Genomic DNA, 25,631 nt, shown 5'->3' with positions numbered 1-25,631 from the left:
TGCTTGTTGAAGTTGGATTATCCTCAGCAGTTACAGGTATATAGGCAGCTAACACTGGCATTTAAAAACATTCACAATTGTGTTATTACATTTAATAATGGCACATCTATCAAAATATACATAGTTTACATAGAAGACGCTTACCTGTGAATTCCGATAATACACTGTCTTTTCCAAGTACACCATTTCCACCCACAGCAGAGACTTTGAAGGTGTACAGGTTGCCAGGTATTAAATTTGTGATGGACACATTTTCATACAATGTTGTTACATTTGATGCTGGATTCCCTAAAACTTGTACTAAATAGGTGCTTTTGTTGCCAGTCGGTGGTAGCCAGCTCAAAGAAATTGAATCTATGGTGATGTCTGTCAAACTTAGATTGTTGGTTACATTGGGTACTGAAATAGAAAAATAGAATGTGAAGTATCACTCAGAGAACCCTTTACATATTTGTCAGAAATATTTTTCACACCAGACAAACTACAGAAATTATTTTTAAAGTTACCTGTCATTGGGAAGAATTGCCATGATAGATCTCTAATAGAGTGAGACACTTTCTAACACCTCTGGTGCATTGATTTGGTATTCAAAAACTTGAAACTTGTAGTAAAGAATATAAATTCCCAGAAGTGCGAATAAAAATATTTCCAATGACATCTCTTCAGTTATAATAACGTTTTCACAACCCCCAACTGTGAGCAACTGTAACTTAATCCCATTAATTCTAGAAAAAAAAATCCCACAATTTATAACTGATACTGTATTTAGGTACAGATGTAATTTATACTTACCAGACATTTAGCCTGCCTTGCAAAATATGTGTTAATCAGAGACTATCTAATATTGTTCAATAAAATGAGTACATATACATTGTGATTTAATGTGTGATGTAAAATGTTGATGAGATGGAATGTTTCAAATCAGGAGTGCAGATTGTTCCAACTGCTCCAGTTATTTTTTAAATGTCTATTCTACAAAATCCCTTTATAGCTAGCAGTTTATGCACTTTATATGGCCTTGCATTTGATCAAATGAACTCCTAGAATAATGAGTTAATGATGTTATCCATTTTAACTTGTTGACATATATTTTGTATTTTGATTTTTGTATTGGAATGGGAATGATTTGATTTCAGATATTACTGATCACTTGTTCTGAAAATACCTTTTGCTAGTCTTTTTTTTTTAAAAATGACATCTCTGTTACTTTATAGCAGATTAACTGTTATTGATGTTTTTCTCATAAGTAGGAATTATATGATTCTTCCTATTTTACTGATTTCACAGACGACAGCATGCAATAACTATTTTCATTCAACAGAAACTGACAAAGTACTATAAATAAGTAATTACGAATATATTTAAAATACATAGCTGTATTTATAAAATATTCTCACAGATATCTTTTGTCTTATGTCATAATTAGAAGAGTACATGGTATTTGCAGCAGTATCCCAGGTTGATATTTACACGTAATAATGAAGCAATTAAACAATGCTTTTTCATTGTATTTAAATGTGCACTAAACCAATCTTATGTGGGTTTAAATTCAAATAACCACATGTATAGAGATTCAAAGTGCAACCATGACTTTGTGTTCATCAGTTGTACAGCTAAAGAGGTATTCTCATGAAAATGATAATAACAAACTCATTGTAAAACTTTTCTGCTGAGGAAAGCAGCTTACCAAAAAAAATTCTTTATAACTCAACACAGTCAGCAGAAAAAATAATTTAAAAGTAAAAGTTCCAAAAGTGGTGAGGAGACCATTTCAGTAAAGGGGCTTGCTTATGTGGATTACCTGACTGAGTTCTAATATACTAGCTTGGAAGGTGTGTATGCATTCATGTGTTTGAAATTTAACAATATATTTCTACTCTCAGACATTTGTAGTCATTCACTTAGAGCAATAGATTTGCATGTTGGGAAAGCATGTAAATGCACTCCTGACATGATTGTGATCACTTAAGTTTCCAGGAAGAAGCATAGATAACATATCTTTGTGCATAATTCAATGATGCCTAATATGTATAAAAACAGAGAAAATGCTTTTCAATTGAGCATTTCATCACATATCTTCATGTAAAACATTCAATATAGAAAATGTTATTCGTGCTTAAACAATATTCTTTTGATTACTCCAGAAAATCGATTGCTAATGTACATAATCAGACACACTACAAGGAATATTTTAAAATACCTGAGAAATTAGTCACTTTCTCAAACACGCTAGATCTTTTCTTGTGAAATCACTTCAAATAGCTTAAACTCAAAGCCTAAGCAGAACTTTGCTTAAAAAATTCCAATTTGGTGTGGCATGTCAATCTTTCTGGTGTAGCATTTTAATTGGGAATTTTCTTGAGGATAGATTTCAAAAATTGAAATCCTCATAGCAGCAGACAAATAGCACCTATTGAATTACCTATTTTGAGAAGGTGAGATGGCATTGTCTCTGCTTGTTGAAGTTGGATTATTCTCAGCAGTTACAGGTATATAGGCAGCTAACACTGGCATTTAAAAACATTCACAATTGTGTTATTACATTTAATAATGGCACATTTATCAAAATATACATAGTTTACATAGAAGACGCTTACCTGTGAATTCCGATAATACACTGTCTTTTCCAAGTACACCATTTCCACCCACAGCAGAGACTTTGAAGGTGTACAGGTTGCCAGGTATTAAATTTGTGATGGACACATTTTCATACAATGTTGTTACATTTGATGCTGGTTTCCCTAAAACTTGTACTAAATAGGTGCTTTTGTTGCCAGTCGGTGGTAGCCAGCTCAAAGAAATTGAATCTATGGTGATGTCTGTCAAACTTAGATTGTTGGTTACATTGGGTACTGAAATAGAAAAATAGAATGTGAAGTATCACTCAGAGAACCCTTTACATATTTGTCAGAAATATTTTTCACACCAGACAAACTACAGAAAATATTTTTAAAGTTACCTGTCATTGGGAAGAATTGCCATGATAGATCTCTAATAGACTGAGACACTTTCTAACACCTCTGGTGCATTGATTTGGTATTCAAAAACTTGAAACTTGTACTAAAGAATATAAATTCCCAGAAGTGCGAATACAAATATTTCCAATGACATCTCTTCAGTTATAATAACGTTTTCACAACCCCCAACTGTGAGCAACTGTAACTTAATCCCATTAATTCTAGAAAAAAAAATCCCACAATTTATAACTGATACTGTATTTAGGTACAGATGTAATTTATACTTACCAGACATTTAGCCTGCCTTGCAAAATATGTGTTAATCAGAGACTATCTAATATTGTTCAATAAAATGAGTACATATACATAGTGATTTAATGTGTGATGTAAAATGTTGATGAGATGGAATGTTTCAAATCAGGAGTGCAGATTGTTCCAACTGCTCCAGTTATTTTTTAAATGTCTATTCTACAAAATCCCTTTATAGCTAGCAGTTTATGCACTTTATATGGCCTTGCATTTGATCAAATGAACTCTTAGAATAATGAGTTAATGATTTTATCCATTTTAACTTGTTGACATATATTTTGTATTTTGATTTTTGTATTGGAATGGGAATGATTTGATTTCAGATATTACTGATCACTTGTTCTGAAAATACCTTTTGCTAGTCTTTTTTTTTTTTAAATGACATCTCTGTTACTTTATAGCAGATTAACTGTTATTGATGTTTTTCTCATAAGTAGGAATTATATGATTCTTCCTATTTTACTAATTTCACAGACGACAGCATGCAATAACTATTTTCATTCAACAGAAACTGACAAAGTACTATAAATACGTAATTACGAATATATTTAAAATACATACCTGTATTTATAAAATATTCTCACAGATATCTTTTGTCTTATGTCATAATTAGAAGAGTACATGGTATTTGCAGCAGTATCCCAGGTTGATATTTACACATAATAATGAAGCAATTAAACAATGCTTTTTCATTGTATTTAAATGTGCACTAAACCAATCTTATGTGTGTTTAAATTCAAATAACCACATGTATAGAGATTCAAAGTGCAACCATGACTTTGTGTTCATCAGTTGTACAGCTAAAGAGGTATTGTCATGAAAATGATAATAACAAACTCATTGTAAAACGTTTCTGCTGAGGAAAGCAGCTTACCAAAAACAAATCTTTATAACTCAACACAGTCAGCAGAAAAAATAATTTAAAAGTAGAAACTTCAAAAGTGGTGAGGAGACCATTTCAGTAAAGGGGCTTGCGTATGTGGATTACCTGACTGAGTTCAAATATACTAGCATGGAAGGTGTGTATGCATTCATGTGTTTGAAATTTAACAATATATTCCTACTCTCAGACATTTGTAGTCATTCACTTAGAGCAATAGATCCGCATGTTGGGAAAGCATGTAAATCCACTCCTGACATGATTGTCATCACTTAACTTTCCAGGAAGAAGCATAGATAACATATCTTTGTGCATAATTCAATGATGCCTAATATTTATAAAAACAGAGAAAATGCTTTTCAATTGAGCATTTCATCACATATCTTCATGTAAAACATTCAATATAGAAAATCTTATTCGTGCTTAAACAATATTCTTTTGATTACTCCAGAAAATCGATTGCTAATGTACATAATCAGGCACACTACAAGGACTATTTTAGAATACCTGAGAAATTAGTCACTTTCTCAAACACGCAAGATCTTTTCTTGTGAAATGACTTCAAATAGCTTAAACTCAAAGCCTAAGCAGAACTTTGCTTAAAAAATTCCAATTTGGTGTGGCATGTCAATCTTTCTGGTGTAGCATTTTAATTGGGAATTTTCTTGAGGATAGATTTCAAAAATTGAAAACCTCATAGCAGCAGACAAATAGCACCTATTGTATCACTTATTTTGAGAAGGTGAGATGGCATTGTCTCTGCTTGTTGAAGTTGGATTATCCTCAGCAGTTACAGGTATATAGGCAGCTAACACTGGCATTTAAAAACATTCACAATTGTGTTATTACATTTAATAATGGCACATCTATCAAAATATACATAGTTTACATAGAAGACGCTTACCTGTGAATTCCGATAATACACTGTCTTTTCCAAGTACACCATTTCCACCCACAGCAGAGACTTTGAAGGTGTACAGGTTGCCAGGTATTAAATTTGTGATGGACACATTTTCATACAATGTTGTTACATTTGATGCTGGATTCCCTAAAACTTGTACTAAATAGGTGCTTTTGTTGCCAGTCGGTGGTAGCCAGCTCAAAGAAATTGAATCTATGGTGATGTCTGTCAAACTTAGATTGTTGGTTACATTGGGTACTGAAATAGAAAAATAGAATGTGAAGTATCACTCAGAGCACCCTTTACATATTTGTCAGAAATATTTTTCACACCAGACAAACTACAGAAATTATTTTTAAACTTACCTGTCATTGGGAAGAATTGCCATGATAGATCTCTAATAGAGTGAGACACTTTCTAACACCTCTGGTGCATTGATTTGGTATTCAAAAACTTGAAACTTGTAGTAAAGAATATAAATTCCCAGAAGTGCGAATAAAAATATTTCCAATGACATCTCTTCAGTTATAATAACGTTTTCACAACCCCCAACTGTGAGCAACTGTAACTTAATCCCATTAATTCTAGAAAAAAAAATCCCACAATTTATAACTGATACTGTATTTAGGTACAGATGTAATTTATACTTACCAGACATTTAGCCTGCCTTGCAAAATATGTGTTAATCAGAGACTATCTAATATTGTTCAATAAAATGAGTACATATACATTGTGATTTAATGTGTGATGTAAAATGTTGATGAGATGGAATGTTTCAAATCAGGAGTGCAGATTGTTCCAACTGCTCCAGTTATTTTTTAAATGTCTATTCTACAAACTCCCTTTATAGCTAGCAGTTTATGCACTTTATATGGCCTTGCATTTGATCAAATGAACTCTTAGAATAATGAGTTAATGATTTTATCCATTTTAACTTGTTGACATATATTTTGTATTTTGATTTTTGTATTGGAATGGGAATGATTTGATTTCAGATATTACTGATCACTTGTTCTGAAAATACCTTTTGCTAGTCTTTTTTTTTTAAATGACATCTCTGTTACTTTATAGCAGATTAACTGTTATTGATGTTTTTCTCATAAGTAGGAATTATATGATTCTTCCTATCTTACTGATTTCGCAGACGACAGCATGCAATAACTATTTTCATTCAACAGAAACTGACAAAGTACTATAAATAAGCAATTACGAATAAATTTAAAATACATAGCTGTATTTATAAAATATTCTCACAGACATCTTTTGTCTTATGTCATAATTAGAAGAGTACATGGTATTTGCAGCAGTATCCGAGGTTGATATTTACACATAATAATGAAGCAATTAAACAATGCTTTTTCATTGTATTTAAATGTGCACTAAACCAATCTTATGTGGGTTTAAATTCAAATAACCACATGTATAGAGATTCAAAGTGCAACCATGACTTTTTGTTCATCAGTTGTACAGCTAAAGAGGTATTCTCATGAAAATGATAATAACAAACTCATTGTAAAACTTTTCTGCTGAGGAAAGCAGCTTACCAAAAACAAAATCTTTATAACTCAACACAGTCAGCAGAAAAAAGAATTTAAAAGTAAAAACTCCAAAAGTGGTGAGGAGACCATTTCAGTAAAGGGGCTTTCTTATGTGGATTACCTGACTGAGTTCAAATATACTAGCATGGAAGGTGTGTATGCATTCATGTGTTTGAAATTTAACAATATATTCCTACTCTCAGACATTTGTAGTCATTCACTTAGAGCAATAGATTTGCATGTTGGGAAAGCATGTAAATGCACTCCTGACATGATTGTGATCACTTAAGTTTCCGGGAAGAAGCATAGATAACATATCTTTGTGCATAATTCAATGATGCCTAATATTTATAAAAACAGAGAAAATGCTTTTCAATTGAGCATTTCATCACATATCTTCATGTAAAACATTCAATATAGAAAATGTTATTCGTGCTTAAACAATATTCTTTTGATTACTCCAGAAAATCGATTGCTAATGTACATAATCAGACACACTACAAGGACTATTTTAGAATACCTGAGAAATTAGTCACTTTCTCAAACACGCAAGATCTTTTCTTGTGAAATGACTTCAAATAGCTTAAACTCAAAGCCTAAGCAGAACTTTGCTTAAAAAATTGCAATTTGGTGTGGCATGTCAATCTTTCTGGTGTAGCATTTTAATTGGGAATTTTCTTGAGGATAGATTTCAAAAATTGAAAACCCCATAGCAGCAGACAAATAGCACCTATTGTATCACTTATTTTGAGAAGGTGAGATGGCATTGTCTCTGCTTGTTGAAGTTGGATTATCCTCAGCAGTTACAGGTATATAGGCAGCTAACACTGGCATTTAAAAACATTCACAATTGTGTTATTACATTTAATAATGGCACATCTATCAAAATATACATAGTTTACATAGAAGACGCTTACCTGTGAATTCCGATAATACACTGTCTTTTCCAAGTACACCATTTCCACCCACAGCAGAGACTTTGAAGGTGTACAGGTTGCCAGGTATTAAATTTGTGATGGACACATTTTCATACAATGTTGTTACATTTGATGCTGGATTCCCTAAAACTTGTACTAAATAGGTGCTTTTGTTGCCAGTCGGTGGTAGCCAGCTCAAAGAAATTGAATCTATGGTGATGTCTGTCAAACTTAGATTGTTGGTTACATTGGGTACTGAAATAGAAAAATAGAATGTGAAGTATCACTCAGAGAACCCTTTACATATTTGTCAGAAATATTTTTCACACCAGACAAACTACAGAAATTATTTTTAAAGTTACCTGTCATTGGGAAGAATTGCCATGATAGATCTCTAATAGAGTGAGACACTTTCTAACACCTCTGGTGCATTGATTTGGTATTCAAAAACTTGAAACTTGTAGTAAAGAATATAAATTCCCAGAAGTGCGAATAAAAATATTTCCAATGACATCTCTTCAGTTATAATAACGTTTTCACAACCCCCAACTGTGAGCAACTGTAACTTAATCCCATTAATTCTAGAAAAAAAAATCCCACAATTTATAACTGATACTGTATTTAGGTACAGATGTAATTTATACTTACCAGACATTTAGCCTGCCTTGCAAAATATGTGTTAATCAGAGACTATCTAATATTGTTCAATAAAATGAGTACATATACATTGTGATTTAATGTGTGATGTAAAATGTTGATGAGATGGAATGTTTCAAATCAGGAGTGCAGATTGTTCCAACTGCTCCAGTTATTTTTTAAATGTCTATTCTACAAAATCCCTTTATAGCTAGCAGTTTATGCACTTTATATGGCCTTGCATTTGATCAAATGAACTCCTAGAATAATGAGTTAATGATTTTATCCATTTTAACTTGTTGACATATATTTTGTATTTTGATTTTTGTATTGGAATGGGAATGATTTGATTTCAGATATTACTGATCACTTGTTCTGAAAATACCTTTTGCTAGTCTTTTTTTTTTAAAATGACATCTCTGTTACTTTATAGCAGATTAACTGTTATTGATGTTTTTCTCATAAGTAGGAATTATATGATTCTTCCTATTTTACTGATTTCACAGACGACAGCATGCAATAACTATTTTCATTCAACAGAAACTGACAAAGTACTATAAATAAGTAATTACGAATATATTTAAAATACATAGCTGTATTTATAAAATATTCTCACAGATATCTTTTGTCTTATGTCATAATTAGAAGAGTACATGGTATTTGCAGCAGTATCCCAGGTTGATATTTACACGTAATAATGAAGCAATTAAACAATGCTTTTTCATTGTATTTAAATGTGCACTAAACCAATCTTATGTGGGTTTAAATTCAAATAACCACATGTATAGAGATTCAAAGTGCAACCATGACTTTGTGTTCATCAGTTGTACAGCTAAAGAGGTATTCTCATGAAAATGATAATAACAAACTCATTGTAAAACTTTTCTGCTGAGGAAAGCAGCTTACCAAAAAAAATTCTTTATAACTCAACACAGTCAGCAGAAAAAATAATTTAAAAGTAAAAATTCCAAAAGTGGTGAGGAGACCATTTCAGTAAAGGGGCTTGCTTATGTGGATTACCTGACTGAGTTCTAATATACTAGCTTGGAAGGTGTGTATGCATTCATGTGTTTGAAATTTAACAATATATTTCTACTCTCAGACATTTGTAGTCATTCACTTAGAGCAATAGATTTGCATGTTGGGAAAGCATGTAAATGCACTCCTGACATGATTGTGATCACTTAAGTTTCCAGGAAGAAGCATAGATAACATATCTTTGTGCATAATTCAATGATGCCTAATATGTATAAAAACAGAGAAAATGCTTTTCAATTGAGCATTTCATCACATATCTTCATGTAAAACATTCAATATAGAAAATGTTATTCGTGCTTAAACAATATTCTTTTGATTACTCCAGAAAATCGATTGCTAATGTACATAATCAGACACACTACAAGGAATATTTTAAAATACCTGAGAAATTAGTCACTTTCTCAAACACGCTAGATCTTTTCTTGTGAAATCACTTCAAATAGCTTAAACTCAAAGCCTAAGCAGAACTTTGCTTAAAAAATTCCAATTTGGTGTGGCATGTCAATCTTTCTGGTGTAGCATTTTAATTGGGAATTTTCTTGAGGATAGATTTCAAAAATTGAAATCCTCATAGCAGCAGACAAATAGCACCTATTGTATTACCTATTTTGAGAAGGTGAGATGGCATTGTCTCTGCTTGTTGAAGTTGGATTATTCTCAGCAGTTACAGGTATATAGGCAGCTAACACTGGCATTTAAAAACATTCACAATTGTGTTATTACATTTAATAATGGCACATTTATCAAAATATACATAGTTTACATAGAAGACGCTTACCTGTGAATTCCGATAATACACTGTCTTTTCCAAGTACACCATTTCCACCCACAGCAGAGACTTTGAAGGTGTACAGGTTGCCAGGTATTAAATTTGTGATGGACACATTTTCATACAATGTTGTTACATTTGATGCTGGATTCCCTAAAACTTGTACTAAATAGGTGCTTTTGTTGCCAGTCGGTGGTAGCCAGCTCAAAGAAATTGAATCTATGGTGATGTCTGTCAAACTTAGATTGTTGGTTACATTGGGTACTGAAATAGAAAAATAGAATGTGAAGTATCACTCAGAGAACCCTTTACATATTTGTCAGAAATATTTTTCACACCAGACAAACTACAGAAAATATTTTTAAAGTTACCTGTCATTGGGAAGAATTGCCATGATAGATCTCTAATAGACTGAGACACTTTCTAACACCTCTGGTGCATTGATTTGGTATTCAAAAACTTGAAACTTGTACTAAAGAATATAAATTCCCAGAAGTGCGAATACAAATATTTCCAATGACATCTCTTCAGTTATAATAACGTTTTCACAACCCCCAACTGTGAGCAACTGTAACTTAATCCCATTAATTCTAGAAAAAAAAATCCCACAATTTATAACTGATACTGTATTTAGGTACAGATGTAATTTATACTTACCAGACATTTAGCCTGCCTTGCAAAATATGTGTTAATCAGAGACTATCTAATATTGTTCAATAAAATGAGTACATATACATAGTGATTTAATGTGTGATGTAAAATGTTGATGAGATGGAATGTTTCAAATCAGGAGTGCAGATTGTTCCAACTGCTCCAGTTATTTTTTAAATGTCTATTCTACAAAATCCCTTTATAGCTAGCAGTTTATGCACTTTATATGGCCTTGCATTTGATCAAATGAACTCTTAGAATAATGAGTTAATGATTTTATCCATTTTAACTTGTTGACATATATTTTGTATTTTGATTTTTGTATTGGAATGGGAATGATTTGATTTCAGATATTACTGATCACTTGTTCTGAAAATACCTTTTGCTAGTCTTTTTTTTTTTAAATGACATCTCTGTTACTTTATAGCAGATTAACTGTTATTGATGTTTTTCTCATAAGTAGGAATTATATGATTCTTCCTATTTTACTAATTTCACAGACGACAGCATGCAATAACTATTTTCATTCAACAGAAACTGACAAAGTACTATAAATACGTAATTACGAATATATTTAAAATACATACCTGTATTTATAAAATATTCTCACAGATATCTTTTGTCTTATGTCATAATTAGAAGAGTACATGGTATTTGCAGCAGTATCCCAGGTTGATATTTACACATAATAATGAAGCAATTAAACAATGCTTTTTCATTGTATTTAAATGTGCACTAAACCAATCTTATGTGTGTTTAAATTCAAATAACCACATGTATAGAGATTCAAAGTGCAACCATGACTTTGTGTTCATCAGTTGTACAGCTAAAGAGGTATTGTCATGAAAATGATAATAACAAACTCATTGTAAAACGTTTCTGCTGAGGAAAGCAGCTTACCAAAAACAAATCTTTATAACTCAACACAGTCAGCAGAAAAAATAATTTAAAAGTAGAAACTTCAAAAGTGGTGAGGAGACCATTTCAGTAAAGGGGCTTGCGTATGTGGATTACCTGACTGAGTTCAAATATACTAGCATGGAAGGTGTGTATGCATTCATGTGTTTGAAATTTAACAATATATTCCTACTCTCAGACATTTGTAGTCATTCACTTAGAGCAATAGATCCGCATGTTGGGAAAGCATGTAAATCCACTCCTGACATGATTGTCATCACTTAACTTTCCAGGAAGAAGCATAGATAACATATCTTTGTGCATAATTCAATGATGCCTAATATTTATAAAAACAGAGAAAATGCTTTTCAATTGAGCATTTCATCACATATCTTCATGTAAAACATTCAATATAGAAAATCTTATTCGTGCTTAAACAATATTCTTTTGATTACTCCAGAAAATCGATTGCTAATGTACATAATCAGGCACACTACAAGGACTATTTTAGAATACCTGAGAAATTAGTCACTTTCTCAAACACGCAAGATCTTTTCTTGTGAAATGACTTCAAATAGCTTAAACTCAAAGCCTAAGCAGAACTTTGCTTAAAAAATTCCAATTTGGTGTGGCATGTCAATCTTTCTGGTGTAGCATTTTAATTGGGAATTTTCTTGAGGATAGATTTCAAAAATTGAAAACCTCATAGCAGCAGACAAATAGCACCTATTGTATCACTTATTTTGAGAAGGTGAGATGGCATTGTCTCTGCTTGTTGAAGTTGGATTATCCTCAGCAGTTACAGGTATATAGGCAGCTAACACTGGCATTTAAAAACATTCACAATTGTGTTATTACATTTAATAATGGCACATCTATCAAAATATACATAGTTTACATAGAAGACGCTTACCTGTGAATTCCGATAATACACTGTCTTTTCCAAGTACACCATTTCCACCCACAGCAGAGACTTTGAAGGTGTACAGGTTGCCAGGTATTAAATTTGTGATGGACACATTTTCATACAATGTTGTTACATTTGATGCTGGATTCCCTAAAACGTGTACTAAATAGGTGCTTTTTTTGCCAGTCGGTGGTAGCCAGCTCAAAGAAATTGAATCTATGGTGATGTCTGTCAAACTTAGATTGTTGGTTACATTGGGTACTGAAATAGAAAAATAGAATGTGAAGTATCACTCAGAGCACCCTTTACATATTTGTCAGAAATATTTTTCACACCAGACAAACTACAGAAATTATTTTTAAACTTACCTGTCATTGGGAAGAATTGCCATGATAGATCTCTAATAGAGTGAGACACTTTCTAACACCTCTGGTGCATTGATTTGGTATTCAAAAACTTGAAACTTGTAGTAAAGAATATAAATTCCCAGAAGTGCGAATAAAAATATTTCCAATGACATCTCTTCAGTTATAATAACGTTTTCACAACCCCCAACTGTGAGCAACTGTAACTTAATCCCATTAATTCTAGAAAAAAAAATCCCACAATTTATAACTGATACTGTATTTAGGTACAGATGTAATTTATACTTACCAGACATTTAGCCTGCCTTGCAAAATATGTGTTAATCAGAGACTATCTAATATTGTTCAATAAAATGAGTACATATACATTGTGATTTAATGTGTGATGTAAAATGTTGATGAGATGGAATGTTTCAAATCAGGAGTGCAGATTGTTCCAACTGCTCCAGTTATTTTTTAAATGTCTATTCTACAAACTCCCTTTATAGCTAGCAGTTTATGCACTTTATATGGCCTTGCATTTGATCAAATGAACTCTTAGAATAATGAGTTAATGATTTTATCCATTTTAACTTGTTGACATATATTTTGTATTTTGATTTTTGTATTGGAATGGGAATGATTTGATTTCAGATATTACTGATCACTTGTTCTGAAAATACCTTTTGCTAGTCTTTTTTTTTAAATGACATCTCTGTTACTTTATAGCAGATTAACTGTTATTGATGTTTTTCTCATAAGTAGGAATTATATGATTCTTCCTATCTTACTGATTTCGCAGACGACAGCATGCAATAACTATTTTCATTCAACAGAAACTGACAAAGTACTATAAATAAGTAATTACGAATAAATTTAAAATACATAGCTGTATTTATAAAATATTCTCACAGACATCTTTTGTCTTATGTCATAATTAGAAGAGTACATGGTATTTGCAGCAGTATCCGAGGTTGATATTTACACATAATAATGAAGCAATTAAACAATGCTTTTTCATTGTATTTAAATGTGCACTAAACCAATCTTATGTGGGTTTAAATTCAAATAACCACATGTATAGAGATTGAAAGTGCAACCATGACTTTGTGTTCATCAGTTGTACAGCTAAAGAGGTATTCTCATGAAAATGATAATAACAAACTCATTGTAAAACTTTTCTGCTGAGGAAAGCAGCTTACCAAAAACAAAATCTTTATAACTCAACACAGTCAGCAGAAAAAAGAATTTAAAAGTAAAAACTCCAAAAGTGGTGAGGAGACCATTTCAGTAAAGGGGCTTTCTTATGTGGATTACCTGACTGAGTTCAAATATACTAGCATGGAAGGTGTGTATGCATTCATGTGTTTGAAATTTAACAATATATTCCTACTCTCAGACATTTATAGTCATTCACTTAGAGCAATAGATTTGCATGTTGGGAAAGCATGTAAATGCACTCCTGACATGATTGTGATCACTTAAGTTTCCGGAAGAAGCATAGATAACATATCTTTGTGCATAATTCAATGATGCCTAATATTTATAAAAACAGAGAAAATGCTTTTCAATTGAGCATTTCATCACATATCTTCATGTAAAACATTCAATATAGAAAATGTTATTCGTGCTTAAACAATATTCTTTTGATTACTCCAGAAAATCGATTGCTAATGTACATAATCAGACACACTACAAGGACTATTTTAGAATACCTGAGAAATTAGTCACTTTCTCAAACACGCAAGATCTTTTCTTGTGAAATGACTTCAAATAGCTTAAACTCAAAGCCTAAGCAGAACTTTGCTTAAAAAATTGCAATTTGGTGTGGCATGTCAATCTTTCTGGTGTAGCATTTTAATTGGGAATTTTCTTGAGGATAGATTTCAAAAATTGAAAACCCCATAGCAGCAGACACATAGCACCTATTGTATCACTTATTTTGAGAAGGTGAGATGGCATTGTCTCTGCTTGTTGAAGTTGGATTATCCTCAGCAGTTACAGGTATATAGGCAGCTAACACTGGCATTTAAAAACATTCACAATTGTGTTATTACATTTAATAATGGCACATCTATCAAAATATACATAGTTTACATAGAAGACGCTTACCTGTGAATTCCGATAATACACTGTCTTTTCCAAGTACACCATTTCCACCCACAGCAGAGACTTTGAAGGTGTACAGGTTGCCAGGTATTAAATTTGTGATGGACACATTTTCATACAATGTTGTTACATTTGATGCTGGATTCCCTAAAACTTGTACTAAATAGGTGCTTTTGTTGCCAGTCGGTGGTAGCCAGCTCAAAGAAATTGAATCTAAGGTGATGTCTGTCAAACTTAGATTGTTGGTTACATTGGGTACTGAAATAGAAAAATAGAATGTGAAGTATCACTCAGAGAACCCTTTACATATTTGTCAGAAATATTTTTCACACCAGACAAACTACAGAAATTATTTTTAAAGTTACCTGTCATTGGGAAGAATTGCCATGATAGATCTCTAATAGAGTGAGACACTTTCTAACACCTCTGGTGCATTGATTTGGTATTCAAAAACTTGAAACTTGTAGTAAAGAATATAAATTCCCAGAAGTGCGAATAAAAATATTTCCAATGACATCTCTTCAGTTATAATAACGTTTTCACAACCCCCAACTGTGAGCAACTGTAACTTAATCCCATTAATTCTAGAAAAAAAAATCCCACAATTTATAACTGATACTGTATTTAGGTACAGATGTAATTTATACTTACCAGACATTTAGCCTGCCTTGCAAAATATGTGTTAATCAGAGACTATCTAATATTGTTCAATAAAATGAGTACATATACATTGTGATTTAATGTGTGATGTAAAATGTTGATGAGATGGAATGTTTCAAATCAGGAGTGCAGATTGTTCCAACTGCTCCAGTTATTTTTTAAATGTCTATTCTACAAAATCCCTTTATAGCTAGCAGTTTATGCACTTTATATGGCCTTGCATTTGATCAAATGAACTCCTAGAATAATGAGTTAATGATTTTATCCATTTTAACTTGTTGACATTTATTTTGTATTTTGATTTTTGTATTGGAATGGGAATGATTTGATTTCAGATATTACTGATCACTTGTTCTGAAAATACCTTTTGCTAGTCTTTTTTTTTTAAAAATGACATCTCTGTTACTTTATAGCAGATTAACTGTTATTGATGTTTTTCTCATAAGTAGGAATTATATGATTCTTCCTATTTTACTGATTTCACAGACGACAGCATGCAATATCTATTTTCATTCAACAGAAACTGACAAAGTACTATAAATAAGTAATTACGAATATATTTAAAATACACAGCTGTATTTATAAAATATTCTCACAGATATCTTTTGTCTTATGTCATAATTAGAAGAGTACATGGTATTTGCAGCAGTATCCCAGGTTGATATTTACACGTAATAATGAAGCAATTAAACAATGCTTTTTCATTGTATTTAAATGTGCACTAAACCAATCTTATGTGGGTTTAAATTCAAATAACCACATGTATAGAGATTCAAAGTGCAACCATGACTTTGTGTTCATCAGTTGTACAGCTAAAGAGGTATTCTCATGAAAATGATAATAACAAACTCATTGTAAAACTTTTCTGCTGAGGAAAGCAGCTTACCAAAAAAAATTCTTTATAACTCAACACAGTCAGCAGAAAAAATAATTTAAAAGTAAAAATTCCAAAAGTGGTGAGGAGACCATTTCAGTAAAGGGGCTTGCTTATGTGGATTACCTGACTGAGTTCTAATATACTAGCTTGGAAGGTGTGTATGCATTCATGTGTTTGAAATTTAACAATATATTTCTACTCTCAGACATTTGTAGTCATTCACTTAGAGCAATAGATTTGCATGTTGGGAAAGCATGTAAATGCACTCCTGACATGATTGTGATCACTTAAGTTTCCAGGAAGAAGCATAGATAACATATCTTTGTGCATAATTCAATGATGCCTAATATGTATAAAAACAGAGAAAATGCTTTTCAATTGAGCATTTCATCACATATCTTCATGTAAAACATTCAATATAGAAAATGTTATTCGTGCTTAAACAATATTCTTTTGATTACTCCAGAAAATCGATTGCTAATGTACATAATCAGACACACTACAAGGACTATTTTAGAATACCTGAGAAATTAGTCACTTTCTCAAACACGCAAGATCTTTTCTTGTGAAATCACTTCAAATAGCTTAAACTCAAAGCCTAAGCAGAACTTTGCTTAAAAAATTCCAATTTGGTGTGGCATGTCAATCTTTCTGGTGTAGCATTTTAATTGGGAATTTTCTTGAGGATAGATTTCAAAAATTGAAATCCTCATAGCAGCAGACAAATAGCACCTATTGTATTACCTATTTTGAGAAGGTGAGATGGCATTGTCTCTGCTTGTTGAAGTTGGATTATCCTCAGCAGTTACAGGTATATAGGCAGCTAACACTGGCATTTAAAAACATTCACAATTGTGTTATTACATTTAATAATGGCACATTTATCAAAATATACATAGTTTACATAGAAGACGCTTACCTGTGAATTCCGATAATACACTGTCTTTTCCAAGTACACCATTTCCACCCACAGCAGAGACTTTGAAGGTGTACAGGTTGCCAGGTATTAAATTTGTGATGGACACATTTTCATACAATGTTGTTACATTTGATGCTGGATTCCCTAAAACTTGTACTAAATAGGTGCTTTTGTTGCCAGTCGGTGGTAGCCAGCTCAAAGAAATTGAATCTATGGTGATGTCTGTCAAACTTAGATTGTTGGTTACATTGGGTACTGAAATAGAAAAATAGAATGTGAAGTATCACTCAGAGAACCCTTTACATATTTGTCAGAAATATTTTTCACACCAGACAAACTACAGAAATTATTTTTAAAGTTACCTGTCATTGGGAAGAATTGCCATGATAGATCTCTAATAGAGTGAGACACTTTCTAAAACCTCTGGTGCATTGATTTGGTATTCAAAAACTTGAAACTTGTAGTAAAGAATATAAATTCCCAGAAGTGCGAATAAAAATTTTTCCAATGACATCTCTTCAGTTATAATAACGTTTTCACAACCCCCAACTGTGAGCAACTGTAACTTAATCCCATTAATTCTAGAAAAAAAAATCCCACAATTTATAACTGATACTGTATTTAGGTACAGATGTAATTTATACTTACCAGACATTTAGCCTGCCTTGCAAAATATGTGTTAATCAGAGACTATCTAATATTGTTCAATAAAATGAGTACATATACATAGTGATTTAATGTGTGATGTAAAATGTTGATGAGATGGAATGTTTCAAATCAGGAGTGCAGATTGTTCCAACTGCTCCAGTTATTTTTTAAATGTCTATTCTACAAAATCCCTTTATAGCTAGCAGTTTATGCACTTTATATGGCCTTGCATTTGATCAAATGAACTCTTAGAATAATGAGTTAATGATTTTATCCATTTTAACTTGTTGACATATATTTTGTATTTTGATTTTTGTATTGGAATGGGAATGATTTGATTTCAGATATTACTGATCACTTGTTCTGAAAATACCTTTTGCTAGTCTTTTTTTTTTTTAAATGACATCTCTGTTACTTTATAGCAGATTAACTGTTATTGATGTTTTTCTCATAAGTAGGAATTATATGATTCTTCCTATTTTACTAATTTCACAGACGACAGCATGCAATAACTATTTTCATTCAACAGAAACTGACAAAGTACTATAAATACGTAATTACGAATATATTTAAAATACATACCTGTATTTATAAAATATTCTCACAGATATCTTTTGTCTTATGTCATAATTAGAAGAGTACATGGTATTTGCAGCAGTATCCCAGGTTGATATTTACACATAATAATGAAGCAATTAAACAATGCTTTTTCATTGTATTTAAATGTGCACTAAACCAATCTTATGTGTGTTTAAATTCAAATAACCACATGTATAGAGATTCAAAGTGCAACCATGACTGTGTGTTCATCAGTTGTACAGCTAAAGAGGTATTGTCATGAAAATGATAATAACAAACTCATTGTAAAACGTTTCTGCTGAGGAAAGCAGCTTACCAAAAAAAAATCTTTATAACTCAACACAGTCAGCAGAAAAAATAATTTAAAAGTAGAAACTTCAAAAGTGGTGAGGAGACCATTTCAGTAAAGGGGCTTGCGTATGTGGATTACCTGACTGAGTTCAAATATACTAGCATGGAAGGTGTGTATGCATTCATGTGTTTGAAATTTAACAATATATTCCTACTCTCAGACATTTGTAGTCATTCACTTAGAGCAATAGATTTGCATGTTGGGAAAGCATGCAAATGCACTCCTGACATGATTGTGATCACTTAAGTTTCCAGGAAGAAGCATAGATAACATATCTTTGTGCATAATTCAATGATGCCTAATATTTATAAAAACAGAGAAAATGCTTTTCAATTGAGCATTTCATCACATATCTTCATGTAAAACATTCAATATAGAAAATGTTATTCGTGCTTAAACAATATTCTTTTGATTACTCCAGAAAATCGATTGCTAATGTACATAATCAGACACACTACAAGGACTATTTTAGAATACCTGAGAAATTAGTCACTTTCTCAAACACGCAAGTTCTTTTCTTGTGAAATGACTTCAAATAGCTTAAACTCAAAGCCTAAGCAGAACTTTGCTTAAAAAATTGCAATTTGGTGTGGCATGTCAATCTTTCTAGTGTAGCATTTTAATTGGGAATTTTCTTGAGGATAGATTTCAAAAATTGAAAACCCCATAGCAGCAGACAAATAGCACCTATTGTATCACTTATTTTGAGAAGGTGAGATGGCATTGTCTCTGCTTGTTGAAGTTGGATTATCCTCAGCAGTTACAGGTATATAGGCAGCTAACACTGGCATTTAAAAACATTCACAATTGTGTTATTACATTTAATAATGGCACATCTATCAAAATATACATAGTTTACATAGAAGACGCTTACCTGTGAATTCCGATAATACACTGTCTTTTCCAAGTACACCATTTCCACCCACAGCAGAGACTTTGAAGGTGTACAGGTTGCCAGGTATTAAATTTGTGATGGACACATTTTCATTCAATGTTGTTACATTTGATGCTGGATTCCCTAAAACTTGTACTAAATAGGTGCTTTTGTTGCCAGTCGGTGGTAGCCAGCTCAAAGAAATTGAATCTATGGTGATGTCTGTCAAACTTAGATTGTTGGTTACATTGGGTACTGAAATAGAAAAATAGAATGTGAAGTATCACTCAGAGAACCCTTTACATATTTGTCAGAAATATTTTTCACACCAGACAAACTACAGAATTTTTTTTAAAAGTTACCTGTCATTGGGAAGAATTGCCATGATAGATCTCTAATAGAGTGAGACACTTTCTAACACCTCTGGTGCATTGATTTGGTATTTAAAAACTTGAAACTTGTACTAAAGAATATAAATTCCCCGAAGAGCAATACAAATATTTCCAATGACATCTCTTCAGTTATAATAACGTTTTCACAACCCCCAACTGTGAGCAACTGTAACTTAATCCCATTAATTGTAGAAAAAAAAATCCCACAATTTATAACTGATACTGTATTTAGCTACAGATGTAATTTATACTTACCAGACATTTAGCCTGCCTTGCAAAATATGTGTTAATCAGAGACTATCTAATATTGTTAAATAAAAATGAGTACATATACATTGTGATTTAATGTGTGATGTAAAACGTTGATGAGATGGAATGTTTCAAATCAGGAGTGCAGATTGTTCCAACTGCTCCAGTTATTTTTTTAAATGTCTATTCTACAAAATCCCTTTACAGCTAGCAGTTTATGCACATTATATGGCCTTGCATTTGATCAAATGAACTCTTAGAATAATGAGTTAATGATTTTATCCATTTTAACTTGTTGACATATATTTTGTATTTTGATTTTTGTATTGGAATGGGAATGATTTGATTTCAGATATTACTGATCACTTGTTCTGAAAATACCTTTTGCTAGTCTTTTTTTAAAAAAAATGACATCTCTGTTACTTTATAGCAGATTAACTGTTATTGATGTTTTTCTCAAAAGTAGGAATTATATGATTCTTCCTATTTTACTGATTTTGCAGATGACAGCATGCAATAACTATTTTCATTCAACAGAAACTGACAAAGTACTATAAATAAGTAATTACGAATATATTTAAAATACATAGCTGTATTTATAAAATATTCTCACAGATATCTTTTGTCTTATGTCATAATTAGAAGAGTACATGGTATTTGCAGCAGTATCCCAGGTTGATATTTACACATAATAATGAAGCAATAAACAATGCTTTTTTCATTGTATTTAAATGTGCACTAAACCAATCTTATGTGGGTTTAAATTCAAATAACCACATGTATAGAGATTCAAAGTGCAACCATGACTTTGTGTTCATCAGTTGTACAGCTAAAGAGGTATTCTCATGAAAATGATAATAACAAACTCATTGTAAAACGTTTTTTGCTGAGAAAAGCAGCTTACCAAAAAAAAATCTTTATAACTCAACACAGTCAGCAGAAAAAAAAATTTAAAAGTAAAAACTCCAAAAGTGGTGAGGAGACCATTTCAGTAAAGGGGCTTGCTTATGTGGATTACCTGACTGAGTTCAAATATACTAGCATGGAAGGTGTGTATGCATTCATGTGTTTGAAATTTAACAATATATTCCTACTCTCAGACATTTGTAGTCATTCACTTAGAGCAATAGATTCGCATGTTGGGAAAGCATGTAAATGCACTCCTGACATGATTGTGATCACTAATGTTTCCAGGAAGAAGCATAGATAACATATCTTTGTGCATAATTCAATGATGCCTAATATTTATAAAAACAGAGAAAATGCTTTTCAATTGAGCATTTCATCACATATCTTCATGTAAAACATTCAATATAGAAAATGTTATTCCTGCTTAAACAATATTCTTTTGATTACTCCAGAAAATCGATTGCTAATGTACATAATCAGGCACACTACAAGGACTATTTTAGAATACCTGAGAAATTAGTCACTTTCTCAAACACGCAAGATCTTTTCTTGTGAAATGACTTCAAATAGCTTAAACTCAAAGCCTAAGCAGAACTTTGCTTAAAAATTCCAATTTGGTGTGGCATGTCAATCTTTCTGGTGTAGCATTTTAATTGGGAATTTTCTTGAGGATAGATTTCAAAAATTGAAAACCTCATAGCAGTAGACAAATAGCACCTATTGTATCACTTATTTTGAGAAGGTGAGATGGCATTGTCTCTGCTTGTTGAAGTTGGATTATCCTCAGCAGTTACAGGTATATAGGCAGCTAACACTGGCATTTAAAGACATTCGCAATTGTGGTATTACATTTAATAATGGCACATCTATCAAAATATACATAGTTTACATAGAAGACGCTTACCTGTGAATTTCGATAATACACTGTCTTTTCCAAGTACACCATTTCCACCCACAGCAGAGACTTTGAAGGTGTACAGGTTGCCAGGTATTAAATTTGTGATGGACACATTTTCATACAATGTTGTTACATTTGATTCTGGATTCCCTAAACCTTGTACTAAATAGGTGCTTTTGTTGCCAGTCGGTGGTAGCCAGCTCAAAGAAATTGAATCTATGGTGATGTCTGTCAAACTTAGATTGTTGGTTACATTGGGTACTGAAATAGAAAAATAGAATGTGAAGTATCACTCAGAGAACCCTTTACATATTTGTCAGAAATATTTTTCACACCAGACAAACTAAAGAATGTTTTTTTAAAGTTACCTGTCATTGGGAAGAATTGCCATGATAGATCTCTAATAGAGTGAGACACTTTCTAACACCTCTGCTGCATTGATTTGGTATTCAAAAACTTGAAACTTGTACTAAAGAATATAAATTCCCAGAGAAGCAATAACAATATTTCCAATGACATCTCTTCAGTAATTATAACGTTTTCACAACCCCCAACTGTGAGCAACTGTAACTTAATCCCATTAACCCCTTGAGTGCCCATGACGAGCTGGACTCGTCATGGGCAGCGGTGGCGCTGTGCCCATGACGAGTCCAGCTCGTCATAGACCCCGCCCGCTAATGCAACGGCCGGCACAGGGTGGGGAAAGGGGCGGGCACTCAAGGGGTTAATTCTAGAAAAAAAATCCCACAATTTATAACTGATACTGTATTTAGGTACAGATGTAATTTATACTTACCAGACATTTAGCCTGCCTTGCAAAATATGTGTTAATCAGAGACTATCTAATATTGTTCAATAAAATGAGTACATATACATTGTGATTTAATGTGTGATGTAAAATGTTGATGATATGGAATGTTTCAAATCAGGAGTGCAGATTGTTCCAACTGCTCCAGTTATTTTTTAAATCTCTATTCTACTAAATCCCTTTATAGCTAGCAGTTTATGCACTTTATATGGCCTTGCATTTGATCAAATGAACTCTTAGAATAATGAGTTAATGATTTTATCCATTTTAACTTGTTGACATATATTTTGGATTTTGATTTTTGTATTGGAATGGGAATGATTTGATTTCAGATATTACTGATCACTTGTTCTGAAAATACCTTTTGCTAATCTTTTTTTTTTTAAAAATGACATCTCTGTTACTTTATAGCAGATTAACTGTTATTGATGTTTTTCTCATAAGTAGGAATTATATGATTCTTCCTATTTTACTGATTTCGCAGACGACAGCATGCAATAACTATTTTCATTCAACAGAAACTGACAAAGTACTATAAATAAGTAATTACGAATATATTTAAAATACATAGCTGTATTTGTAAAATATTCTCACAGATATCTTTTGTCTTATGTCATAATTAGAAGAGTACATGGTATTTGCAGCAGTATCCCAGGTTGATATTTACACATAATAATGAAGCAATTAAACAATGCTTTTTCATTGTATTTAAATGTGCACTAAACCAATCTTATGTGGGTTTAAATTCAAATAACCACATGTATAGAGTTTCAAAGTGCAACCATGACTTTGTGTTCATCAGTTGTACAGCTAAAGAGGTATTCTCATGTAAATGATAATAACAAACTCATTGTAAAACGTTTCTGCTGAGGAAAGCAGCTTACCAAAAAAAAATCCTTACAACTCAACACAGTCAGCAGAAAAAATAATTTAAACGTAAAAACTCCAAAAGTGGTGAGGAGACCATTTCAGTAAAGGGGCTTGCTTACATGGATTACCTGACTGAGTTCAAATATACTAGCATGGAAGGTGTGTATGCATTCATGTGTTTGAAATTTAACAATATATTCCTACTCTCAGACATTTGTAGTCATTCACTTAGAGCAATAGATCCGCATGTTGGGAAAGCATGTAAATGCACTCCTGACATGATTGTGATCACTTAAGTTTCCAGGACGAAGAATAGATAACATATCTTTGTGCATAATTCAATGATGCCTAATATTTATAAAAACAGAGAAAATGCTTTTCAATTGAGTATTTCATCACATATCTTCATGTAAAACATTCAATATAGAAAATGTTATTCGTGCTTAAACAATATTCTTTTGATTACTCCAAAAAAATCGATTGCTAATGTACATAATCAGGCACACTACAAGGACTATTTTAGAATACCTGAGAAATTAGTCACTTTCTCAAACACGCAAGATCTTTTCTTGTGAAATGACTTCAAATAGCTTAAACTCAAAGCCTAAGCAGAACTTTGCTTAAAAAATTCCAATTTGGTGTGGCATGTCAATCTTTCTGGTGTAGCATTTTAATTGGGAATTTTCTTGAGGATAGATTTCAAAAATTGAAAACCTCATAGCAGCAGACAAATAGCACCTATTGTATCACTTATTTTGAGAAGGTGAGATGGCATTGTCTCTGCTTGTTGAAGTTGGATTATCCTCAGCAGTTACAGGTATATAGGCAGCTAACACTGGCATTTAAAAACATTCACAATTGTGTTATTACATTTAATAATGGCACATCTATCAAAATATACATAGTTTACATAGAAGACGCTTACCTGTGAATTCTGATAATACACTGTCTTTTCCAAGTACACCATTTCCACCCACAGCAGAGACTTTGAAGGTGTACAGGTTGCCAGGTATTAAATTTGTTATGGACACATTTTCATACAATGTTGTTACATTTGATGCTGGATTCCCTAAAACTTGTACTAAATAGGAACTTTTGTTGCCAGTCGGTGGTAGCCAGCTCAAAGAAATTGAATCTATGGTGATGTCTGTCAAACTTAGATTGTTGGTTACATTGGGTACTGAAATAGAAAAATAAAATGTGAAATATCACTCAGAGAACCCTTTACATATTTGACAGAAATATTTTTCACACCAGACAACCTACAGAATTTTTTTAAAAAGTTACCTGTCATTGGGAAGAATTGCCATGATAGATCTCGAATAGAGTGAGATACTTTCTAACACCTCTGGTGCATTGATTTGGTATTCAGAAACTTGAAACTTGTACTAAAGAATATAAATTCCCAGAAGAGCAATAAAAATATTTCCAATGACATCTCTTCAGTTATAATAACGTTTTCACAACCCCCAACTGTGAGCATCTGTAACTTAATCCCATTAATTCTAGAAAAAAAATCCCACAATTTATAACTGATACTGTATTTAGGTACAGATGTAATTTATACTTACCAGACATTTAGCCTGCCTTGCAAAATGTGTGTTAATCAGAGACTATCTAATATTGTTAAATAAAATTAGTACATATACATTGTGATTTAATGTGTGATTTAAAATGTTGATGTGTTGGAATGTTTCAAATCAGGAGTGCAGATTGTTCCAACTGATCCAGTTATTTTTTAAA

The 25,631-nt window shown here is 32.1% G+C and overlaps 1 protein-coding gene across 1 annotated transcript in view; it reads right to left on the bottom strand.

The window, feature by feature from the left end:
• Positions 1-25,631, bottom strand: part of LOC146788601 (receptor-type tyrosine-protein phosphatase beta-like) — a 484,586-nt gene that overhangs the window by 7,852 nt on the left and 451,103 nt on the right. The window contains 6 exon segments of the mRNA XM_085633174.1: positions 145-391; positions 10,094-10,209; positions 14,857-15,111; positions 17,310-17,544; positions 19,782-20,017; positions 24,814-25,068. Coding sequence (XP_085489300.1) covers positions 145-391; positions 10,094-10,209; positions 14,857-15,111; positions 17,310-17,544; positions 19,782-20,017; positions 24,814-25,068 — 1,344 coding nt within the window.

Source organism: Triturus cristatus, chromosome 11 (genome assembly GCF_964204655.1).
Source record: "Triturus cristatus chromosome 11, aTriCri1.1, whole genome shotgun sequence".
NCBI classification, from domain to species: domain Eukaryota; kingdom Metazoa; phylum Chordata; class Amphibia; order Caudata; family Salamandridae; genus Triturus; species Triturus cristatus.
This window is presented reverse-complemented; position numbering and strand designations above follow the sequence as displayed.